Source organism: Misgurnus anguillicaudatus, chromosome 22, assembly GCF_027580225.2.
Source record: "Misgurnus anguillicaudatus chromosome 22, ASM2758022v2, whole genome shotgun sequence".
NCBI classification, from domain to species: domain Eukaryota; kingdom Metazoa; phylum Chordata; class Actinopteri; order Cypriniformes; family Cobitidae; genus Misgurnus; species Misgurnus anguillicaudatus.
Genome location: NC_073358.2, coordinates 36,089,151 through 36,114,307, shown reverse-complemented (window position 1 = coordinate 36,114,307; position 25,157 = coordinate 36,089,151). Strand labels below are relative to the sequence as shown.

General features: G+C 37.4%; 3 protein-coding genes across 4 annotated transcripts; 2 read left to right on the top strand and 1 right to left on the bottom strand.

Annotated features, from left to right (window-relative positions):
* The first annotated feature begins 377 nt into the window (after positions 1-377).
* On the top strand, positions 378-4,488 carry tbx3b (T-box transcription factor 3b). Of its 2 annotated transcripts, XM_055197967.2 has the most exons (7): positions 380-1,642; positions 1,839-2,106; positions 2,364-2,510; positions 2,832-2,908; positions 2,998-3,122; positions 3,268-3,809; positions 3,974-4,488. In XM_055197967.2, the coding sequence occupies exons 1-7, from the start codon at positions 1,347-1,349 to the stop codon at positions 4,265-4,267; spliced, it is 1,749 nt and encodes a 582-aa protein (XP_055053942.2). In that variant the 5' UTR covers positions 380-1,346; the 3' UTR covers positions 4,268-4,488. The 2 variants fall into 2 exon arrangements, with proteins under 2 accessions (XP_055053945.2, XP_055053942.2); XM_055197970.2 differs by lacking the exon at positions 2,364-2,510 and having other exon boundaries at positions 378-1,642.
* Positions 4,489-5,408: 920 nt separating this feature from the next.
* Positions 5,409-10,415, top strand: tm2d2 (TM2 domain containing 2). The gene is made up of 4 exons (XM_055199187.2): positions 5,409-5,933; positions 6,240-6,327; positions 9,493-9,608; positions 9,958-10,415. Exons 1-4 carry the CDS (start codon positions 5,671-5,673, stop codon positions 10,169-10,171), a joined length of 681 nt encoding a protein of 226 aa, XP_055055162.1. The 5' UTR covers positions 5,409-5,670; the 3' UTR covers positions 10,172-10,415.
* Positions 10,416-14,133: 3,718 nt separating this feature from the next.
* htra4 (HtrA serine peptidase 4) lies at positions 14,134-23,767 on the bottom strand. Its single transcript, XM_055199188.2, has 9 exons — positions 23,089-23,767; positions 19,787-19,886; positions 19,362-19,566; positions 18,278-18,472; positions 18,161-18,193; positions 15,544-15,658; positions 15,357-15,414; positions 15,052-15,147; positions 14,134-14,558 (listed from the first exon to the last, which is right to left on the bottom strand). The coding sequence occupies exons 1-9, from the start codon at positions 23,507-23,509 to the stop codon at positions 14,393-14,395; spliced, it is 1,389 nt and encodes a 462-aa protein (XP_055055163.2). The 5' UTR covers positions 23,510-23,767; the 3' UTR covers positions 14,134-14,392.
* Positions 23,768-25,157: the final 1,390 nt, after the last annotated feature.

Genomic DNA, 25,157 nt, shown 5'->3' with positions numbered 1-25,157 from the left:
GTTTTTGATAGTGTTGATGCTGTTTCTTACAGCCATAACCGTGATGATTATTGCATTGGTCTTACCAATCAGTGTTCTGTGACCTGTCAGCAATTACCTGCCCAACGCTGAATGATGTGCCTTATTTAAATACTGCCAGTTTAGGTGTTTCTTCACCCCATGTTGCCAGATATTAGTATGTAGACCTCAGTGACCTCATAGCTGACTACGGCCATGCTAATATGCACTTAATAATGATACGGCAGTGTAAATAGATTATTTTGTTCCAAAAACATTGATAATTATTTATACCTGGTTGTTGTGCACATACTGTGTAAATAGATTATTTTATTAAAAATTGATAATTATTTATATCTGGTTGTTGTGCACATATTTCAGTTTCAGGATTTCTCTCGAGAATTGTCTTGCATCCCGTCACGTAGTCCGTCTCACATTTGTACAAAACAAATACAAACACACAAATACCAGTACAATACAAAACATCAAACATAATATATACATAAGTTATCAAGTAACTACAGCACATTAATTTAACACTCTTTCACCTTTTCGAAGCCATGGGCCTATATTTTGACCCACAGCTCTGATTTAAAAGTTTAAGTTAACAGCCTGGTGAACAAGGATTTTTGTAATTGATTTAATATGCAACTCTTAATCTTCTGTTTACTAACAAGGTTTGTTTATTTGCTTTGTTGCAAAATAATTGTTACAACAAAATAATTGTAATTTTTGCCATATATGATTGTGCAAATCCGTAAATTCACAGATTGTGTAAATTGTGTAAATGCTGGAATGTTCTTCAGTTTATATTTACGACACGTTCAACACTTTTATCTAGACAGCTGATGCTCCATTTGTATCAGATCTGCAGTTGTTTCTTTGAAAAATCAATTAACCACGCCCTCACGAAAAACAATTGGCTTAGATGTTTCCAAGGAGCCAATAAAAAAAACACTGACTTTAAAGAGTACACTGATTCGTCCCGACCACAAACCATCATGCTGTCTGCAATTTCGGCCAGTACCATCATATGGTTTATTTTTGCGGACGGGACCCAAAAATTATCTTAACTAAGCAATCATGTCTTTGTTTAACAAGACAAATAACAAAATGGTTGAGTCAGTTTTTACAACTTAAAAACGCGGTAAGGAGGTTCAAATGCCCCCCGTGGAGTCAAGTAACACGTGTACTTCTTAGTTACAAAGTTGCATAATTTAGCCATATTATAACAGAGGTGAATGCTGAATACTTCACAGAGGGGCTGTTATCTACGTTGTGAGGATGAAGTGCTTACTGATGTCACTGTAAAATAACTTTACAAGCAGACGCCTGCGCAAGTTAAGAGGATGGCTTATCACCACTTTATACCGGCCAGTCCATCAGACTTCACAACTGGTCCCATGCTTGGACAGCAGCCTCGTTTTTTTCCGGTTGAATACGGGAAACAGCAGTTTGAGAACGTGATTCATAATTCCATTCGTTTGTCACTTAAAGAATCCGCGTCTCCTGCGCACCTGACTGTGGAGACGAGAGATCCCGACCAGGCACCTGAAGATGACCCCGTGGTGCAGCTGGAAGGCAAGGACCTGTGGGGGCAGTTTCACAAAAGCGGCACGGAGATGGTCATAACAAAGTCTGGAAGGTAAGAAACAAAAATAGACTGTGAATTTTTTTTAAATTAAACCTGTTTTTGGAGACGCGCAGGTGAGCGCACCGTTCTAATGTAAATGCGCATTTACGCATTTAGGCTGAATCACATATTTATCTACTACAATGTTCGTGTGTTATTCTTCAGCTGACACTGCTGCTGTGTTGTTAACCTGTCTTTTTTTCTTAAGGCGAATGTTTCCTCCATTTAAAGTGCGCTGCAGCGGCTTTGACAGGAAGGCGAGGTACATCCTGCTAATGGATATAGTTGCGGCTGACGACTACAGATACAAGTTTCATAACTCCCGATGGATGGTGGCTGGAAAGGCCGACCCAGAAATGCCAAAACGAATGTACATCCATCCAGACAGCCCTGCTACTGGGGAACAGTGGATGTCCAAATCTGTGACCTTTCATAAACTGAAACTGACGAACAACATATCCGACAAACATGGATTTGTGAGTAGTTTGACATTATAGATTTGGCTTTATGATTTATAATCTATTTCTTTTGTTTAACCTTAACTCCTTGTCATGAATAAAATGTTGAATGGACATAGGATATGCCACATTCAACAGGTATATATAGCAGCTATTAATTTTTTTATTGAAAAGCACTGAACAGATGTTTGTCGATTTAAAAAATATTTATAAAATACAAACTATATTTCTAATGAAGGTTTTTGGTGTTTTTTTCTTTTTTTCCTTTTTTGCAGACCATTTTAAACTCCATGCACAAATATCAACCAAGGTTTCATATAGTTCGAGCAAACGACATCCTTAAACTTCCTTACAGTACTTTTAAAACTTATGTGTTTCCCGAGACAGAATTCATCGCTGTGACCGCATACCAAAACGAGAAGGTAAAGTAAAAAAAATGGGAAACCATTTTCCCTCCTTAATTTGATTTCGTACTGTTTTTTTTTAAATATTTAATCTTTTTGTTTCTTTAGGTTTCGCATTTTGAATTATGTGACGTGTTATCAAGTGTAATCTTATTGTTTATAATCCTGACAAAAGCATAAAATGTAAAATATTAAATGCACTTTGGATTAAAGAGATAAATGTCTACAGTATAAATGTTAAGGCCTAGCAGTCTAACCCAAATTTTATTAACAATTGAGGTAATGTGAAATCTTCATTCAACTTGCAACCACTAATTGTTGTTGTTTTTTTTAATACAGATAACTCAGCTGAAAATCGATAATAATCCGTTTGCAAAGGGATTCCGTGATACTGGAAATGGAAGACGTGAAAAAAGGTAAGAAACTTGATTTTTTTACCTCCACAAATTTCTTACAAATAGATTCTGAATAAATTTAAGTTAACTCGCATATTTTTAATATTTAGGAAGCAGACATTGCATCAAAGATGTGAAGAAGTGGAAGCGAAAAAAGCCAATGTGTCCACAGACTACCTAAATTCATCCGATTATTTAATTCAAGAAGCAAATGTTGTAACATCAACCTCAACAGGTGTTTAGTTGGAATCAGTGTCTAATAAATGTCAAAGCCTTTTAATGTAAATTATTTTGTACTACATATGCTTTTAGATGTTCTTCCTTTTTAAAATATGTTAAATGTTAGCTTTTGATGTATTTATCAAACATTTATTCTACAGATATGAATGAGAGTAACATTACTGGATATGGGGATGAGAAAGATATAAATGGAGATACAAAGTCAATTTCCCAAGATGACCAAAATTCCAGAGAAATTTCTACAACAGTGCAAGATCCAAAGGATGAATCAAAGGAGGAAGAGATGCAAAATATTAAAAACACAGAAGTCAACAGCAATGAGAAACATGGTGAGGTGGATGCTGAACTCTCGGATAAAAGAAATGCAGAGCAGCACAAGTTTGCAGTGGATGTGACTAATGCTTCTCAGAAGGGTCCGATTGCTCGGCACCATTACGTGCCCACACCTGGCCTAATTCATTCTTTGCGTGTTCCACCACATTTTTTGTCAAATGTATGCCAGTTTAATTATGTTGGGACTGTACCACTTTTGGCATCTGAAGCAACTGGTCCATGGTTACCAAGAAGGTTAAATGGAGAGGAGGGTCAAGGTTACATATCTGCTGCTTCATCCTCACAACAAGGATTCATTGGTAGGCCAGATTTACCACCTGGCTTCCAGCAACACAGGACAACCTCTCAGGTATAGGTCAATATTTTTTCAATATATTCTTCAATGCTTATGAATTAAATCCCAGTCTTAGTTTTAATAATGCCTTTTGCAGATGTGCCTGGTATGAGTGCAAAATAAAATGTTGTTTTATTACCCTAAACATGCTAAGTGTAACAAGCTGCTGTCTTTTACAGGGTGTGCTTGTCTCAGCACATGGGAGTATTTTATCTTATCCGCAAAATTATATAACACCTGCTGGCACCTCCTCTGTGGTATCCTACCAAGTTCACCATCCCCATTTTCTCAATGTGAGCTACGGACCCCGGTGCAGACCTTCCCCTCTGCCGGTCTGGATGCATGGCCGAAAACGGTCACAAACTTCAGTATTAATATCAGATTGTAAAACTGGACACGTTGGTGTTACAACTTCAGGATCTGTGGTTGGATCAAAACTCGATAATGATCAAAACACATGTCAGGATCTTTAGATGTGAATTGCAATAGCAATATATTCTCTATGTAAAAAATTAAGCTGTGATGATATGTATTATAAGTCTATGGTATGAATAAGACGAAGATCTGAATTAAAAATTATTATATCCTATTTATTCATAAGTCTTTATCTGCTGTATAAAGGTGTCATTAACCAGTGCCTAAAAACCTGAGTGTTGCAGAGCAACCATTAATAAAGAAAAAAATATAAAAACTTTATACAGTTTCTTTTTGCTTTTCAAACTATTTTTTTTATTTCAGATGCCTTATTTGAGGATTAAATCAAAGTACATTAGATTAGCCATTTCTTTTCTTAATTGTTAAAAGACTCATTTGTAATGCCATACTTGTAATGCCAAGGTATAACATTATATATATGTGATATATATATATAATGTTATGTTATATATAATATATATTATATATATATATACACACGTGTCGTATATAAATTTGCCCATTAACATAATTGCATATCCTAATTTTACCACAAGAGGGCTACTGTATAAAGCTATAGGTACAGTGAACTATTTCGGCGTTTAGTATATTTAACAGTTTTAATTAGGCCTATTAATATATAACTATTTTCTAAGCAACGTAACATAATTTCATGAAATATAATTTTTCACGTTATAATCACAAGACAATAATAATTTACACATCAATATATGGTATAACAGTTTGTTGAAAATAGTAAGAATAAATAATAATAATAATAATAATAATAATAATAATAATAATTATTATTATTATTATTAATCATCATCATCATTATTATCATTGCAAGTCACATTATAACGCTGAATTCATACCCTAAATAACAACAAGCTGATTTTTAAACTATACATATTATATTCATAACATTTTTCATGACGCCGATGTTCTGCCTAGAGGGGATACAGCTACAGCCAAATCACCACTGAATGGTGAAAACATCGCTCATCCTGCGATATTTCACGAGATTTTCCATGTAGCTATATCTCTTTTTTATTGAACAAAAGGCACAGGGGATACATTATTAAGCACAAAACGCAGCAAACTGAAAATAAAGCAAGGCAATGGATAAGGGATAATCCACAAAAAGCAAACAAAAATAGCTGTATCTCTTCTAGCCACAACAGCTGAAACGGACCAAAGTGATGTCATCATTACGCGACATTTACATGGTCAACAGATAAACTCAAATTTTAACCCCGTGTGTGTTGTGCTCGGAATATTATGCTTTATATTCGACTAGCACGCGTCACGTAATTTTCGTGTTATCTAATAAAAAGTAATATGTCGACTGGCATTTGTCAATGTAGCTGGCAAAATCAGCGCTAGGAAGCAGTTATCGCGTTCATTTGCTGGATCATTAGCCGTCCAACCTGACTTCTGTGGGGAAATCGCAAACGGTGTGATGATCATGCCTCAGATATCAGTCAATTACATTTTATTATGCGGACAGTTCTGCCTGCTTTTTACAGTGCTGCTTTTACAATGCCTGGGTGGAATTCATTCTCAAAATTCAACCGAGCCACCCGGAAACAGAGTGACGACCAGTAAATCGGTTATTTTACCTGAAGGTAATGTGACGGAGAGCGTTATACCTACTGAACCATCCAATCATACGGATCAGTATGAATACAACCCAACATCTCCGGTGGTGCTTTGTCGATATCTGTAAGTGGAATTCCCCATCTGCTAAAACGTTCAGCTTGTTTTGTGTAAACAACATAAGTTGTATGCTTATTGTGTGTGAACCTGCTAAAAACAGCTAAAACCACCCTAAGATGGTTTTAGTTGCTCTTCCATCTTTGCTACATTGGTGTTCAGGTGGTTTTACCTGGTTTATCAGCTGGTCTTTAGTGGTCAAAACCAGACAGAAACACCAGCTAAACCCAGCCAGCACATGTTGGTTTTGGCTGTTTTTCCAACAGGGCAAGTGTAACGGTGTTTTCAGCTAATTAATTTTGTTCTTTCATTCAGACCAGAAGAATTTATATTCTGTCAAGATCCTGTTGATCATGGTGGTAATGTCTCAGCCTTTCAGGAACTGGGCTATGGGTGTGTGAAGGCAAGTAGAATAAATGGTGTTTTGGAAAAGGTACACTACTGGTCAAAAAGACAAAGATGTAATTGTCCCAATGGATTAAAGGGACACTCCACTTTTTTTGAAAATGTGCTCGTTTTCCGGCTCCCCTGGAGTTAGACATCTGATTTTTGCAGTTTTGGAATCCATTCAGCCGATCTCCGGAGCCGTGTCTCAATGTCAAGGATACTTCCTTGGCAGGACTAATCCTTACAAGTCACTTCCTTCAGAGGCTAGGCGAGGCTCCTTTTAAGCATTCGGAGAACACGTTAAATGGAACAGGCTAGCAAGTGCACGTCATTACGTCATTGCGTGATTGAAAGGTGTGCTTTCGGTGCTGCGCGCATAGGATTGTGGATGATTTCAGCGTGTGAAGAGCGCGAAGGATACAAATATGCATCCTTTCCTGTATATGGGATATTTCTCAAACGAAGGACTCAGTCCTTGGCTGAAATTTCGAGGATCCTCGACATTGAAACAGTCCTTCGACGGACGTCGATGACGTAGCATCCTTAAAAATTCTGGCTTCCGAGGATCCTTCCTTGACATTGAGAAACGGCTCATGTCTGGCTGCACCACTTTTAGCATAGCTTAGCATAATCCATTGAATCTGATTGGACCATTGGCATTGCGCTGGAAAATGACGGAGGAGTTTGGATATTTTTCCTATTTGGAACTTGACTCTTCTGTAGTTACATCGTGTACTAAGACTGACAGAAAATTTAAAGTTGCGATTTTCTAGGCAGATAGGCTATGAACTATACTCTCATTCTGGCGTAATAATCAAGGACTTTACTGCCGTAACATATGGCGCTTTTCCATTGCATAGTACCCCACGGTTTAGTTTAGTTTGGGTCGGGTCAGCTCACCTCACTTTGGCGTAGTTAGCTTTTCCATCGAGTTTAGTATCACTTCGCAGTGGGAGGGATTTAGGCGTGTCGTTATATTTGCGCTGCCCACAGCTGTGACATCATACAAGTAAGAGGAGAGCGTCGTTGTATATTCCCATACATTCATTTCTCAGTCCACCACAAAATTAAAATTGGCCACCACAAATAGATGTTTGCACATCGCGTTTATCACTACCTCTGTATCGCATGACAGTTTCAAACACTCGCGGCGTCAGCCGACGGCGCTCCGCTGAGCCTCACTGAAGTTGCATTTAAGCATATAATGCTGACGTGCACGTCGCGAATGTTCCGCCACAAACTGCAAGCCTGGAAAAAACTGTTATGGTGTCCCTGATTCTCAACATGTGGATGTTTTTCGTCGCTAAAAGGGTGTTTGGGAACTTATAGCAGAGCACAGATGACAACATGTTTGCTCGAGACAGCGCAAGCTAGCCTAGCACAGGTAAAGCTAGCGATGACGCTGTTAGTGACGTTTCTTTCAGACCAATCAGTGATCTACAGTGTTTTCGCGTCACGTTTGGTATCAGCTCGGGTCGCTTGGAACCCCAACCGAGGTGGTACGAAAAAAAGTATCGGGTACCACGTACTGCACCTAATGGAAAAGCTCCCAAAAGTGGGCTGACCCGACCCAGACTGGACCGAACCGTGGGGTGCTGTGCAATGGAAAAGCGCCAATAGTGAAAATAGTCCCCTGCTATAGAGAGTATGCATTGACGTAACTTTTCCACTAACCACGCTGGAGCACGCCCTGTTGAGTAGCAAAACATTTAGCAAAATGGCTGGCTATTCTAGCGGCGGCCGCGAAAATGTCAGTATAACTGACAATTATCACAAACCTGCAAACTAGTCGCTTTTCGGCGAAAATCACCGTTTTGAATTGAAAAAGGTCATCCATGTGAATCGTGTAGATCCGAAGTTTTTTTTTTTGGGGGGGGTGTCAACTTCCCATAAACGGGAGTTTCAAAAACCTACTGCGGTCTGCTTCACAAAAACAATAAAAGCTCTTTGGTCATCACAGCGTGGTTAAGGTTAGGATTGGTCAATGGATGGGAGCTGAACAAATGGGGTTACGTGAAGGGCGGGTCTTCGCGTTGCCAGCAGCTTCTCTAAAAAGGCCTTGGCTGCATCAGCTTTCCCGCGGATGAATTAAACTTGAATTACGGGCGCGTATACATTGTGTCACCTTTTTCAGCCCTTCTGAGTTTGCAGGTATGTTATCAGCAAAAATTACATTTAGTTGGACTTGATAGTGACCCTAGCAACTTGTCAACCCACCTGTGGTCAGTGGACGTTGGCATGGATGTTCCATTTACTTCTCCTTTCGGTGTTTTTGGCAGTCTGTAAAACAATAGTTCTGAATTCTTGTTAAATCTGTTAGTACAGTCTATCGCACAACAGCTTTTCCCCATTTAGATGCGTTTTCCCCATGTTTTCGCTGATTTCACACTGTAAACAAATTCTGCTGCTCTGACTTTTGCCACTCAGTGGGCGTAACCGCAGTTACTTTCGCCGAAGGTGACGTCACATGCATACCCTTTATTGAAAGATACTTAGGGGACTATTTTCGGGCACTGTGTAATATCATTGCGCCTCCTGCAGCCATGTTACATGAGCAAAGTCCTTAATTATCACGACAGAATGACAGTAGTTCCTAGCCATATCTGCCCAGAAAATTGTTTTAAATAGGAAAAATATCAAAACTCTTTGGTCATTATTAGTGATGCTAATGGTCTAATATAATCAGATTCAATGGATTGTGCTAAGCTATGCTAAAAGTGGTACAGCCAGACCCAGAGATCAGCTGAATGGATTCCAAAACTGTAAAAATCAAATGTTAACCCTAGGGGAGCTGAAAAATGAGCATATTTTCAAAAAAATTGGAGTGTCCCTTGTGATGTTTAACAATGTTTTTAAATGGATACGTTGCCTAATTCTAGGCAAATGGTAGCTTATTTGAGAATGTTATCACCTAACAAAATTTTTATATATTTTAACTAAATATTGGTGATTTGATAAAAATGTAATATATATTTTATTATTAATAATATTTTTCTCTATTTCAATTCTTTAATAATCTTTAATTAGTCACAAATCATTGAGTTTACTATTCTTCTAATGGAAAAATATAAATAAAGAATAATTGACCCTAAGCTTTTGACTGTTATTGTTCATTGGGGAATAGGAAAATTAGTACCTTTATATTTGTATTCAATAAGTTAAACCATACATTTGCTTGTAGTTTGGAGGTCAAGCGTACAAAGATGTGAATCATACCCAAGTCTTATGCACCGCATTGGATGGCATAGAGTGTGCCGGACCCAGGGAGTTTCTCAGAGGCAATGAGCCATGTATTAAGTAAGTAAAACATATATATTTTTTACTAATCAACTCTTTCACATATAAGTTTAAAGAACACCACCAACATGTGATGACAAAACCTGACGTTATATAAATGTTTGTGTATTACAACTTTGTTCCACAAGAGGTCAGTCAAGTACTTCAATACACTTATGTGTGCACAGTACAGATGCAGTTTGAGTCTAAAAAATGTTATTCATGTATAAGAATAGCCATGGGTAAATACAGCTGTATTAGTTTATAAACTTTACCCTATATGCATACTTTTAAAGTATTCTTATAAATCTGTCACCGGTTCATTTATTTCCTTGTTTTTGTAAAAAAGCCATTCTCTTTGATTTTCAAGATATACGGGACACTACTTCATCACCACTCTACTGTATTCATTTTTCCTGGGATGTTTTGGTGTCGATCGGTTCTGTCTTGGACACACTGGGACTGCAGTAGGAAAGCTGCTTACCCTGGGTGGACTTGGCATCTGGTGGTTTGTGGATCTCATTCTCCTGATAACAGGTGGACTGACTCCCAGTGACAGCAGTAACTGGTGCACTTTCTATTGACTGTGGTTAAAGTGGCTGTATATAGTGGCCGTATTTATCTTTCATGTGCTCACAAGAGGGTCTTTGAACTGATTGAAAACCAAAAGGTTTCGTTGAACACATTGTCTGCATGTTGGGTGTCTTATTTGCATTATTTGTACAATGCTGTCTTTCTTTATTTGTAAAGTGTTTGTGAATATGTACTGTATAGAAATGTCACCCGCCGAGAGTGAAACTCTTAACTAATAAATTAATATAGAAGTCATTTAGGATGACCAATGCATTGGATTTTTCTACTTTTTTGTGGAGCATCCTGTCATTAAATTATGTTTAGTACAGCCGACTTTGCAAAAACACAGCTGTAGAGATGTTGCATATCATTTTTAGGCTGTGTATCAACAAAGAGCTGTCAATGAACAGATGTTAAGACGCAGCCTGCAGTGGAAAGTTATAAAAAGTCAATAATGGATTGTATTAAACATGCATGCATCCCCTTGGCAGAATTCCTGTAGCTTTTATCACAAACCATTTTAAGCACAAAAAGGTAAAGCACTATGTGTTAAAAGTTTCCTTTATATCAAATTTTTGGTATTTTATTCTTATCCCTTGGTCATGATGTATCCGACTTATTTGATGGCGAACAGTGGGTCTACTAAATAAACGGGACAAACTGCGACACATTCATGTTTATTGCTTTGTAATAATGTTGTCATAGTTTAATAAGCCTTTGTTGATATCACACGGAGGACTTGATTTAAAGGGGTCATTTCGCAAGATTTTTTTAAATAAATCTTTGGTGTCCCCAGAGTATGTATGTGAAGTTCTATCTCAAAATATCATATACCGTATTTTCCGGAGTATAAGTCACATCATTCAAAAATGCGTCATTAAGACGAAATAACATATATAAGTCGCAGTGGACTATACGTCGCATTTATTTAGAAAATTATTTTTACAAAATCCAAGTCGAAGAACAGACATTTAATCTGGAAAGGCAAGTTATTCAACTAAACAATAGCAGACAGAACAGCAGTCTGAATAGGTGTCTGTACGTTAAAAGTAATATTATCAGTTATTTACACGATACACAATAGCATACTGAACATACCTGGAAGGTTGAATAGGCTAAATTAACCGTACAAGCCAACGAGCATGAAGTTCGCAGGTTCGTCATTCTGCATCACTGAATTCATTGAATTACATAAATACAGGAGCAGCATATGGCAGACTCTCTCGGCTGTAGACGGTAATGTTGTGTCTTGCCTCATAAATGTCAAAATTAATACTGACTTAAAAGGCGCACCTGACTATAAGACGCAGCACCACCCAAATTATGAAAAAAAAATGCGGCTTATAGTCCCGAAAATACGGTAGATAATTTATTATAGCATGTTAAAATTGCCACTTTGTAGGTGTGAGTAAAAATGTGGCGTTTTTGGGTGTGTCCCTTTAAATGCAAATGAGTTGATCTCTGCACTAAATGGCTGTGCTGTGGTTGGACAGTGCAGATTAAGGGGCGGTATTATTAAATAAGATCCCCTTCTGACATCACAAGGGGGGGGGGGGGGTCAAATTTCAATGACACATTTTTTCACATGTTTGCAAAGAATGGTTTACCAAAACTTAAGTTACTGGGTTGATCTTTTTCACATTTTGTAGTTTGACAGACCCAATTATAGCACTTAAACATGGAAAAAGTAAGATTTTCATGATATGTCCCTTTTAAAAAAGTCAAATTGTATTTGAGTTATAAAGGTTTTGGTGTACAAGTCTTTTATTTGAAAGGCATTGCGGGATTATGAATTTTTTGACATTTACAAAACAGTGGTTTCTTAAACAATACCATTGAAACTTTTATAATTATAAAAGTGATGATACACACTATCAGTATGTACAGAGCACAGCATAAATGAGTACACCCCCTTTGAAAATTAAGATTTTTCTCCATTTGTTAGTAAACATGAGACCAACTTGCTGTATTTTTACACACCAGTTTTATAAAACATTTATGCTTCTTAACATAAGAGTGAAAGTCCACCATCTTAAGGATACGAAAAATAACACATTTAAATCAAATGAGGTGATGCAAAAATGAGTACACCCTACAAAGATTCTTAAAAAAACCTATCTAATATTTTGAATGGCCTCCATTATTTTTGCCACACCATACAGTTTGGAACACCTCAGAGCCACAAAGATTAATTTTTGTGTCATTACTCCAAAGTATAGAGAACTACAGACCCAATAGTCTTTACCTTTCTCAATATGAGCTCTAGCAAAAGGCTTTTTGTGCAATGGCTTTACCAATGGCTTTCTCTGTGGATGACAGCCATGCATGCCTCTCCTTTGCATTGTATGTCCGTCGTGTGGTGTCACAGGAAACACCCCAGATTGACTTTCTAATGATTTAGCCAACTAAGCTGAACTTGCATGAAAAAAATCATCAACATCTCTCATCACAAATCGCTCTTGATAAGGTGTTTACTTACGTCCTGGAGATCGCAGAGAGCTTCCCACAAGTCCATCCTTTTTTAATTTTTGGATCCCTTTCGTGACAGTATTCAAACTTATTAGCAATGCTTAAAGGAACAGTATGTAAGAAATGTATCTCAATTAATCATAAAATGGCCCTGATATGTCACTAGACATTAAGAAATCATTTTCATTTCAAGTACTTATATCACTGACAACAGTGGTCCGGCCAGGATATTGTCATTTAAAAAGTGGAGTTGCAGCCCTCAACTGATGTTTATGTTGTCATGTTGTGTATTGGCCACTAGGGTTGCCGCGGTGACGTAATTTTCCCACCGGTTAATCAGCGCGTCACAAACACGGTGATACCGGTGTCACCGTGTGGGAGGGGCTTATAAATGCGCATGCAGACGTGCACATTTTACTTTCACTTTTGAATTACGCAACTTTAAATGCAGTGCTTGCGTACGAATTTGCGTGCAATGCGAGTCCAACAGCTGATTTAATTAAGTGCTTGAGTCAGTGTGCGCAGGTAATTCTCAAAGAACCAGCCAGTCCCAAGCAGAGCAACCGGCTACTTCTCCATAAAGCGCTGCTTGAATGATGGGTTTATTATTTTTCTTGATGATAAACACAACAACAAAACGATCTCGCTTATATTAAACATCATATATGTGTATATTATTAAAAAAACGAGTAAGCACGCGGCTTCTGCCTTCGTCTGCTCAGTCAGCTTGCCTCGCAAACTCTGACAGGAATAAATGAAATCTGACACCTGCTGCTTTGTGACGTGAAGCGCGTTCAGCTCCGCTTAATTCAGGCACCAGACACATTCAGTTTGCTCTCTCTAACGAAACTAAATGATTAAATTACACGAAAATATCAACACGACGGTGAAAGACGGTGTCGCAGTGGGCAAGTGATCTAACCGGTGAGAGGCTGAAGCACCGGTTATCACCGTTTCACTGACTATCGCGGCAAGCCTATTGGCCACCAGTTATGTGATTGCAGTACCAGTTTTAGCCACAAGTTTTGTGATTGCAGTACCAGTTTTGGCCACAATCCTACATACTGTTCCTTTAACTAAATATCTTGAAACCTTGACTATTTTGTGCAAAGAAATTATCTTTATTTCTCATGTCTTGAGACATTTCTTTACCATGTGATGCTATTCTGTCACCATTACATGAGAGTGGAGTTTCTCTCCTAAATACCACCCTCAATTGCCTGTTATCCTGTGGCCACCTGTGTGATGATTCATTATATTCATCATGTGAATTCCTGTTAATTTTTTTGCTAACATATTCATCAGGGTGTACTCATTTTTGCATCACCCCATTTGATCCAAATTAGGTTTTTTTGTATCCTAAAGATGGTCAGTAACTTTCACTCTTTAAAAATAAATGTTTAATAAAACTATTTAACATTTATAACTGTTGCTAACTGTTTTGTAAAAAAGAAAGCAAATTGGTCTCATATTTACCAACAAATGGAGAAAAATCCCAACTCCCAAAAGGGGTGTACTCATCTATGCTGTGCACTATATATACAGAATATATAAAACAAAACATCAGCTTATCTTCAAACATGAAAATAATTGAAACCTTAATGTTGCGAGAAATATATTTTTTGCCTATGTATTATGCATCAAAGCGCATTGGTGGGCCGTGAGACTTAACAAGAAAATGCCATTTTCAAGTAATCCATATTTGTGGATGTGCATTGTTTAGATGTATGTAGGTACTGGAGCAAATCCACACAGGAAACTTATCAGTCCACTTCGTCAGGTACCACAGTCAGTGTGATTTCTTCATGAGCTCGCCGCACCACCAGAGACAGACTTTCATTCGACTGCACGGCCTGACTGACATCTTCTGTAGATTGGACCGATTTTCCATTAATGCTGGTTATCACGTCATGGCTTAACAGGCCAGCACTACAAAGGAAATTAAAAATATTGTCATGTTAAATGTTGTTAATGCGCTTTATTATTGCTTTTTACTCTAAAATCAAAATGTGTATGATGTTTGGTTTGTTTGTGACGTTAAGGTTTCTGTATTTTGTAAAACCCTTTATTCGATCAATTTTGCAAGAAGGTCTGCTAAATAAGTGATTTGAATGATCACATATAAGATGTCAAACCTCAAATCAATCAAGGATTTGGATTAAAACTTAAGTAATGCTTGATGCTCATCCAACACTAACAAGATACCATGCGCATATGTCATGTTCCATAGGATAAATGTGCTACAGGTAAAATATGGCTTTTTCATTGGGCAAATATGTAAAAGCCCCTGCGGTATATCAAAAAGACATAAATCCTGGTGTGATTGAAGGGTATGATGGTATGAGAGTGGCCTCTGGGCATAGATGAGTGAAGAGAGAGGTACTGCTGGGGCCAAGCAGAAGGTGTAAGCAAATCCCATTACCTATAGGCAGCTGTCCCCGGAATAACCTCGTACACATACACCCCAGAGCTCACATCTGGGAAGCTGCTTTCCTTCTCCCTGAGTTCCCTAATCAAACTGATGAAAAAAACAAGATGATAATGCCAATAACATATGAACAGATGCCGATATGCTATATGATCTACTGTATCACACATCACTGTGTCTTACGAATGAAGTTTTTTGTTATATAAGCAGACAGTTTTGTTATATAGCTGATTCCAGAAGTATACATTTAAAAAGCACTTAATATCTTCATCAAACCCTACTAGTGAAATGTAACTTACGCAGCTGTAAGTTGAAGCATTCTCACTCCCATAGATCTCTTTTTGGTCAGTGTTCTGCCTAAAATAAAATTATAAGTCACATTGTTTAATTGAGATAAAAATGGGCAGACGTTTGTATTCAAAGCGACAGTATCTATATTATCAGTATGTAAAGTACCAACAACCCTTTCTGGAAAAGTTCGCAAACCTTTCACTTGTCTGTCGTAGGAGTCTGCAAGGAACTGGCGAATGCGGTCCGAGGGGATGGCAAACGATATTCCTGCCGTAACCTTCAAAGTATTTATGCCGATGACGTCCCCATCCTTGAAACCGCAAACAGGGAGCACAATATTGAAATGCACTGAAATGAACGAACAGCTACCTTGAGACACAAAAGACGGTGGTCACTCGGTTTACTGAACTAATTATACTAATGGGGAATATTGTACATATTAGTAAAACTAAAGATCTTGGCACGTGCACTCTTTAAAATAAAGATGCTTCACGATACCATAAGAACCTTTTTTGTCTAAATGATTCCAAAAAGAATCTTTAACATCTGAAGAACCTTTCTGTTACACAAAGATATATTCTTATGAAAGAAATGGGACCTTTGACTGAATGGTTCTTTGAGGAACCAATATAGTTCTTCTATGGCATTACTGTGAAGAACCTTTCAAGCACCTTTATCTTAAAAAGTGAACACTGTCAGAAAACATTGTAAAAATGTTCCCAAGCTGTCACTGGGGTAGTATTCCATCATTACTTATACATATATGCAATTAGTTTTTAGTTTAATCAGATTTATAAAAGACAGACCAGCTGTATCGCGGAAGGAGCGAGCCACGAACAAGCAACACCCACAAAACATTACACTATCTCTGGATAACTTATGATTTACTACATGTTCATGTTGTTTACATTATATGCACTTATGCACCGATTGCCAACAAAACAGAAATTTAATGCAATTTTACTTACTGCCTGCAACTGATGACCAGTTGGGGCCGCCTCACTTCAACAAAATCCATTGTTAAACAAATACACGCACAACTCCGCTGCTACTCCGCATAAAACAAACCATATACATTGTTTCCATAATGCTGGGTTCATTGGGAAGCTAAACAAGCTTACATTTCCCTCACAAACAAAAACACACTGTTGACAATGATTTCATGTCAGCTTTTGGTTGGTGTGCGCGTGCGCTATTTTGGTTAAAGTGCCCATATAAGGACTTCCACTGTACTCCTGGAACAGTTTTCAGTAGATGAAATAAACTTTCTAAAACTTGTAGGAAAGAGGAGTGTGTTTGGTCCAGAAATAATCCGCCACACGTCCTGTCCAACTGCTTTTTTGAACCTTTGCCCATGTTAAGCATGAGGAATCCAACTCTTTAACTGTATTAATAAGTCAGAATGCATGAAATACCGCTAGACGCCCCCTTTAAAAAGGTTCTTAAAGGGACATACCACTTTTTTTGAAAATATGCTCATTTTCCAGCTCCCCTATAGGGTTAAACATTTGATTCTTACCATTTTGGAATCCATTCAGCTGATCTCTGGGTCTAGCGGTACCACTTTTAGCATAGCTTAAGCATAATCCATTGAATCTGATTAGACCATTAGCATTGCGCTATAAAACAACTAAAGAGTTTAAATATTTTTCCTATTTAAAACTTGACTCTTCTGTACTTACATCGTGTACTAAGACCAACTGAAAATTTAAAGTTGCAATTTTCTAGGCAGATATTGTTAGGAACTATACTCTCATTCTGGTGTAATAATCAAGTACTTTGGCGATGTAACATGACTGCAGCAGGCGTAGTGATATTACGCACTGACCGAAAATAGTCCTCTGGTATTGAAAGTAACCAAGGGGACTATTTTCGGGCAGTGTGTAATATCAATACGCCTGCTGCAGCCATGTTACATCGGCAAAGTCCTTGATTATTACGCCAGTTTGAGAGTATAGTCCTAGCTATATCTGCCTAGAAAATCGCAACTTTTAATTTTCCGTCGGTCTTAGTAAACGATGTAACTAGAGAAGAGTCAAGTTTTAAATAGGAAAAATATCGAAACTCTTTGGTTATTTTTTAGCGTGATGCTAATGGTCTAATCAGATTCAATGGATTATGCTAAGCTATGCTAAAAGTGCTAGCGCCAGACCCAGAAATTGGCTAAATCGATTCCAAAACCGTAAGAATCAAATGTTTAATCCTAGGGGAGCTGGAAAATGAGCATATTTTCAAAAAAAGTAGAATGTCCCTTTACGAGCAATGCCTTAAAAGAACAATTTTTGGTTCCACAAAGAACTATCCATTCAAAGGTTTTTCATCACAAAAAAAAACTTTTGTGAAACAGAAAGCTTCTTTAGATGTAAAAGGTTCTTTATGGAACCATTCAGCCAAAAATGTTTCTTTTATGGCATTGTGAGTGTTTTCACATGCAGGGTCACATTTTATAATGTGCAATACATTTACATATTTTATACCCCCCCAAAGTCCCATTGTGCACAATAAATTGAAATATTTTTATTGCAAAGCCAGATGCACATTGGAGCCTGAGGTGTTTTCAAAGGTTGTGTTTTCTGTTATAAAATCAATAGAATAATATAAACCACTGCCGGTTATTTGTTCAGGTTATGGCACATGTCCAGATGTTAAAACAGTAGAGGCTGGACAATGAGGATCCATGAATACCAACGCTGAATATCGAACAAATAAAAACAAAGGTTATAACCTCGGGGGCTCACAAAAACAAGATCTCTCGATTGGTTTTGAATGTGTAATGTCGAATAAAAGACAGGAGAATAAATACTGTTCTTACCAAGTTGACAAGCGGACCCCCTGAGTTTCCGTACTGTAAGAAAACACATTTTGTAAATGTATTCATTTATAAATTACATAACATGTAATGATCATGTAGACAATAGTGTGTGTTTACGTTAATAATGGCATCTGTCTGGATATAATCCATATCCGAGTTCTGCAGGCCGAGCTCATGGCCGCCTCTGTGCGTCGTGCTGATGATACCAGTCGTTACTGTGTTTTGAAGGGAAAACGGGCTTCCCACAGCCACCACGAATTCCCCTGGTCTCAGGTCTGACGAACGACCGAGCAAAAGCACAGGCAGGGGAGTCTGAAAATAAAAAGACTAGATATTAATATAGCTTCCTTGTCAACATATTAGCCAACTTTATAAATATAATGAAACAAATCACTTGTGAGATTAAAGCCAAGTCTCTGTTCTTCTTCAAGAAAAACAACTTTGTGTCTTCTCTGCTCTGTCACCCCCTAATAAGTTTTCTTGAAATGTTTGAAGCCAGCAGCCAGTCTGGGCCCGAGCCTGCCCCTGCCTGCCTGCTCTCTGCAGGGTGCATTTTTATGGCTTCAGGCTGATGGACCAGGCTTGATTACCAGTGTTAAAGCAAGACGCCTTTCTCTGTCCCAACCTTGACTCTGCGGGTTACTGCTGGGGGCCTGAGCACTGCAAAATAACAGACTGCCATCTGTCAGCACTTTCCCCCCAACTTTCTTCTCCTTTCTGAAACCACAGGCTCCCGTACACAGTGTGGTATATTGAATTAAAGTGATTACCAATCATTGAGCTACATGCTGTTGCTATCGTCTGGGTTATGGTGAGTTGTTATTGGTGTTGGCAGTGGATGTATACGCTGCTGATCAAACGCTGTCTGTGCCTTCCTAAGAGTTAGATGGTGCTAAATCAGCGTGAAAGGGCGAGTGGGATGTTTTGTATTAATGTCTGCAGATATTTCAGGGCTGTGCGCATACAGGCCTTGTTTACAAAAGCAGGCTGGCAGTGCCAAATTGACCCGTTATTTGCGACGGTCATGCACGGACATCGAAAATAAGCAGAAACTGGGATTTTGTGCGATCAGGACCAATTTTTTGCTGAGCAAAAATGAACCATGTCCAAAAACAGAACCTAATACAGTCGCTGATGATGTCTACATGGAGAGAAGTTAGTACTCTACCCAACAGCAACCATGACATTTTGGCATACTCACCTCTGAGTCAATCTTAATGAGAGCAATGTCTAATTTTTGATCCACATCTTTGATTGTGGCATCATAGAGCATCCCATTGTTTTGCTCTACTTTAATGCGCTGTTTATGGGACAGTACGTGAGCATTGGTGACGATCCACCCACTCTCTGATACTATGAATCCTGAACCACTAGACACAGCGACTTCTTGGTTGGAATATGGTAGTCTGAAAGGACACGTTGAGAAAATGCAAGTCATACACTAAAAATAGTTTTTGACAGACAGCTGTGTTTACATCCTTGTTGAACATCTGTCTAAGCAACATAACAGGAAGTATCTTTGAATGACGAGTTATTCACACCTGAAGTGTTCATATGAGCTAAGAATACCGCACCAGTCAGTCTCTGTTCAGCATCTACTAAACAGCCACCACCATCTGTCCTTACCTTTTGAACAGTTCAAGATGAACCACAGCAGGGGCAATCTTATCCACCACATCTGCTATGAAGTTAAATTTGTAACGCATGCTGCTTGGATTCCTAGAGCCTGTTGTAGCAAACAGAACAGACGGAAATGACACAAACGGTTAAGGTACTTTGACGTTGTATGTTACAAACTTTATTGCTGACATCAGGTTAATAAGCTGTAACAACTTTTTTCCCACCAAACAAGCATGTAGACTGATGTAGGTCTGACTCTGTGGCAGCTGTCAGCATCTGTGCTCCTCTGAGAGAGAAAAAAAACAATATAGGCCTCTTTGCTGAACCATAAATCGTAAACAGATATATTCAGCAGTGGCGGCCCGTGACTTCTTTTTCGAGGGCGCTCGACGCAAAGTTCGTCACGACGTGTATGTAGCCCGTCATGTGTGTTTTTGTAATTTCAAAATATGTGTTATACGCATCCTGTGTGCATCACGTGTCTTGTCAAAGTGAGTGCCTGCTGCAGGTGCGTCTGAGGGGTTTATGATAAAAGGGGACGCTCGAGTTTGCCAGATACTCGAATAATTTCATGTTTAATCAGAGTTTACTGTTAAGGGAGTGTCTTGCGTGTATTTTGTGAATGTGAGCGTCTCTTTTATCATAAATGGTTTTGATGCGTGTGCAGCAGGCACTTATTTTGACAAAACTGATGCACATGGTTCATATGATGCAACAAACACATATTTTAAAAACACAAGCAACACACATGACACTCCGAGTCTCCGAACACAAATTTTGAATTAGCGCCCCTCGGATGAGCAGACACGAGCTACCACTGATATTCAGTCTGTCTGTCTATCTATCTATCTAAAAATAGTTAGATGTAAATGTTATAATTCATATATTTTACTACTAAACTCCCTTGGTTATTTGTGCACATTGAGTCTATATTCAGAACTGAATGTTTTCCATCCCCTATGGGATCTTGAATTTGGCACGGTATATTTCACACAACATGCCACATGATTTCCATACTATCATATATCCCAGGGCATATCTGTCAAAACTTAATCATTTTGATTCTTTTGAATAAAAGTGATACAACATTTGTCTGTATGAAAGCAGGGGTAAAACATGTAAAAACATGCACCTTACTTACAGTAAGTAACAATATGTTAATATGTATATTTTAAATAGTTAATTGATGAACAGATGAAATATTCAAATATAAAAACACGTTTTTTTAAAATAAAAACTACAGTGACCTTAAGAACCGTAGAAGAATTGTATCTAGAAGTATGACTATACCAGAACTTAACTTTTTAAGATTAAAATATTCTTGATGTATTAATGATAATTAAGGTTCTAGGGAGCCTGAAGATTCAACACTCGTTTTTTGTTGATTTTTCCTTAATTTATTTCATATCAACTGGAATAATTGTGGTGTTGATGTGATTCTAAGACTATGCAGAACACACTGTGCAAAACACCACCTGGAATTATAGATAACAATAACAGTAGTCTCTTACTCCAGGGCTATTTGCACAATAATCTGCCATATGGGGACAATTTGATACACACATAATTTAAGAATGAGAAAATGAAACAAACAACATGGTATTCTATTCTTATCTGATATCTACAATGACATTAATGAAGATGAGCTCTTTATCAAACAGACATCAGTTACAATTTTTAATTATAACTTCTATACATCTGATACATAATGCAACAAGTTTTATAGCTGTACAAACTTATCCCCATATTTCACACTCTTATAGTTGCTCCATTTCTTGGCTTGTTACAACAAGTGCTATATAGACATAGTTGACATGAGCCAAGCACTGCCCCAGCAATATGTAATTTTGCACTGATGTATGTTAAAATTTATGGCAGCAAAGTACTCTTGACATTGAAAAAGATTTAAAAGCTTGCACCTTTTTTTACTGCAGGTTTGTGGTTGGAGACATAAATCTATTATCATATAAATGCCTTTTACTTTTTTATAAGGGGCTTTGCTTGAATTTATATGAAGTTGCAGTGTCAAGCTGTACAGTACTTAGTCTTTTGTGCTATGCCCCTTAATGACTTTTAAAAATGTTTAATACTTTTTTATTAGTAATAAATTCCAGTAAAAATCATCAATAGGCCTATATGTAAGGGTCTAAATACACGGTATACCCATTTGGTAAATACAAAAAAATGAAAACATAAACATGTTAATTTACAGTTTTTAATGTAAATTGGAATGCACTTACAATATGATACCAGTCTTATTCATATTTTCTGAATATAAACTGAAATTGTTGAATAAAGTCTGCAAAGAATAATGCTAACATTAACATTTACAACACATTTATGGCAATGTAAAATAACATTTTGACACAAAACTGAAAATATTTAGGCATTTAAAGAATGACATATGTATTTTCTCCATATCCTTTGATGTTGTTTGAGATTGTATAGGGTTTTATTTGTATTTCTTTTCTAGGGATGCATAACGATTTATTGCAATTAATCTATAGCAGAATAAAAGTTTATAATAAAAGTATATCATATATATGTGAACTGTGTATAATAACTTTGTATAGATAAATTCACACACATGCATGTATATATTTAAAAATGTTTGCATGTGTATTTGTATATTTATGTATAATTTATATTATATATAAATATAATTTATAAATACTTCATATATATATATATATATATATAGTGAGACAAAAACTTTTATTCTGCTATAGATTAATCGCGATTAATCGTTATGCATCCCTAAAACTAACCATGTTTTTATTATAGTAAAATTATAGTCACACTTTTTGGTAGATTGATTACTATTTGTTTAACTAATATCATGCACTTTCAGAAAAAGTCGTCACTGGGACAGTAGCCTAGCTTTTAAAAAGGTCCTCATATGTACCATTTTGGTACAGATAAGTAGGCCTACCTTGAAGGTATAACAGAATGCACCTTTAAATGTGTACTTTTTGAAAAGTTACCACCCCAGTGACGGCTTTTGTACCATCTTGTACCTTTTTATGGTTAAACTAAAACCATTATTAAATTGTGGTGACTAGTTTCACCAATACAACAAAAAAATTGATGGTTACTTAAACTGTTGTTAATTTTGTAAGGGTTTTTAATAATGTTTAGTGTGTTATGTTCTTGTTACAATTTGTATCTTGTTATTTTGGTACAACATTTAACTGCTGTACATTTGCTTTACGTTCATGTGTCCGCTGCAAATATAGTAAATAAAAAAACTTAAATTACTTTTTAAAATGACTTTTTGTTAAGTCATTTAAGCAGTTGTTTTTCCTCACCGGTTTCGCATGGCCCTCTCTGGATGAAGATGGCAGCGGGTGTGCCGCTCTTTTCAGCCCGTCTGTTCTCCGCTTTCAGTCGACAGATACTGGGATACGTCCTTCCGTCACTCCCGCACACCGGCTCGTGCAAGTCGCAAACGCAGGTGCCGCGCTCGGAGGCGCGCGTTCCCGGTGGATTCTCGCAGGTCATTCCCTGACCGCACGCAGCGTGGCCGCGCTTCCCGCAAAACTCCCCCTCTCCCGCCGAACAAACCATGCAGCAGCCGCAGCTGTCCTTTACCACGCCAAAATAACACGACTCTAGAGCTGACGGACACCGGGATAAATCACACACATCTGGACATATCGTCTGTCTCTTCCGTAGGTTGCGCCCTTGCACTGCACAGGCCATGAGAACATAGGTTAACAGTCTCCACATGGTGTTAGTAAGGAGTCAACAAAAGTTTAAATAATTTATGAGTAGCCTAAACATCAGATGTACTCTGTCAATTGCACAATGAATATCAGTTTTAGTGCTATAAGTTTTGAAAAGATCAACAGAGGTCCTCTTCTCTGTCAACTCCGCTGTGTTCTGAGTTTAAACACGTGAATCATGACAATATTGCTTGAATGCCATTTAGTAATTGCTGTAAGTAATCCTCTATATGTTCAGGGATAGCATGCATGATCTTCTGGAATGGTACTCTCGGGAGAAGAATTTAGGGAGGAGTTAAAATATACGTTTCTCTGTGCCTGATACAGTAGATCACTCAAATATGACTGCTACAATAAACTGCAAACATCAGTTAATAAGTTGTTTATTATACAATTGCATAACAAGGCTATACTTGATTTAGTCTCCCCTTAAGGGGCTAAAAGGCTTCAACTTAAGTTCATTTTCTTTTCAGTAAACCTTTTGCTCACCTTGCTGATGCGGACATCTAAACAAACACTTTGTAAATGAGAAGAGAAGCTTGAATTTTAGAGCAGCAACATCATCTCGCTTTTGATCTTGCGTGCAGGTCAGCATTTCACTTGCCTTTCCTTTGCACTGCCATCTGATGTTGTGTGAATTGTGCTGACTTGAAAAAAATGTCAACTTTTGATGTTGATGGTGCTCATAAAAGAGTTTTATGCTTTAAAAGAGTGATGGACATGAACATTGACAGTAACAACAGACAACACACCAATAACCTTAAAAACAGAAAGGTTAGTTAAAGGCGGGGTGCTTGATTTTTGAAAAACACTTTGGAAAAAGGAGTTGGGCCAAATATCAAAACACACTTGTAGCCAATCAGCAGTAAGAGTCTATCAAAAGAAGGTACGGATTCTATTGCGGTAGGGGCGTGTTTGTTTAGGGTATTTCAAATATTAACATTGGTTTTCAGAGATCATGCACCCCACCTTTAATAATGAATCTTTAATAATGAGTCTTTGTTTCTTTTTTTTGAAAAGCTAAATGCCACAGTCTTAAAACAAAGTTTGGACAAGAAAAGTCTTTAAAGTTGTGTCATATTGTGTTTTAAATGAACTAAAGCAGTTATAGTTCTAATGGAGAAAGACTGCATAGCATAGATCATATTGGGCATATGACCTTTTAAATGACAAAATGCTTGTCTCTCAAAATGCCAACTAGATGATGTTTATATTGTGCATGTCTGAGTTTTCACAGACATTAAAATGTAAGACACAGCACTAAATGTTATATATATAACATTTAATTATATATATGTTAATGATTACATAATAGCCTGTATATTGTATATAACCTTTATGTTATATTGCTCTTGTGTCAAACATACTGCTGTGTATACTGAAAATAGACTGAAAGTGCAGAGTTAAACAGTGTATTGTATAATGTACATGCCAGCTGGCATTAGAGATGTTATACATAAAATACGGACCATATACCATATTTTTCTGCTTTAAAAAGTATTATACTGAAGCTTTTTCTGGCAACTCTGAGTTATGTTTGAATTGCTTTCGATATGTCAATAACATTGACGGACGACTGACATGCTAATCAAAAGTCTGACAGGCAGTCATTTTGTTCATTTCTCAACCTATTTCATTCTGTCTTTGTGCAA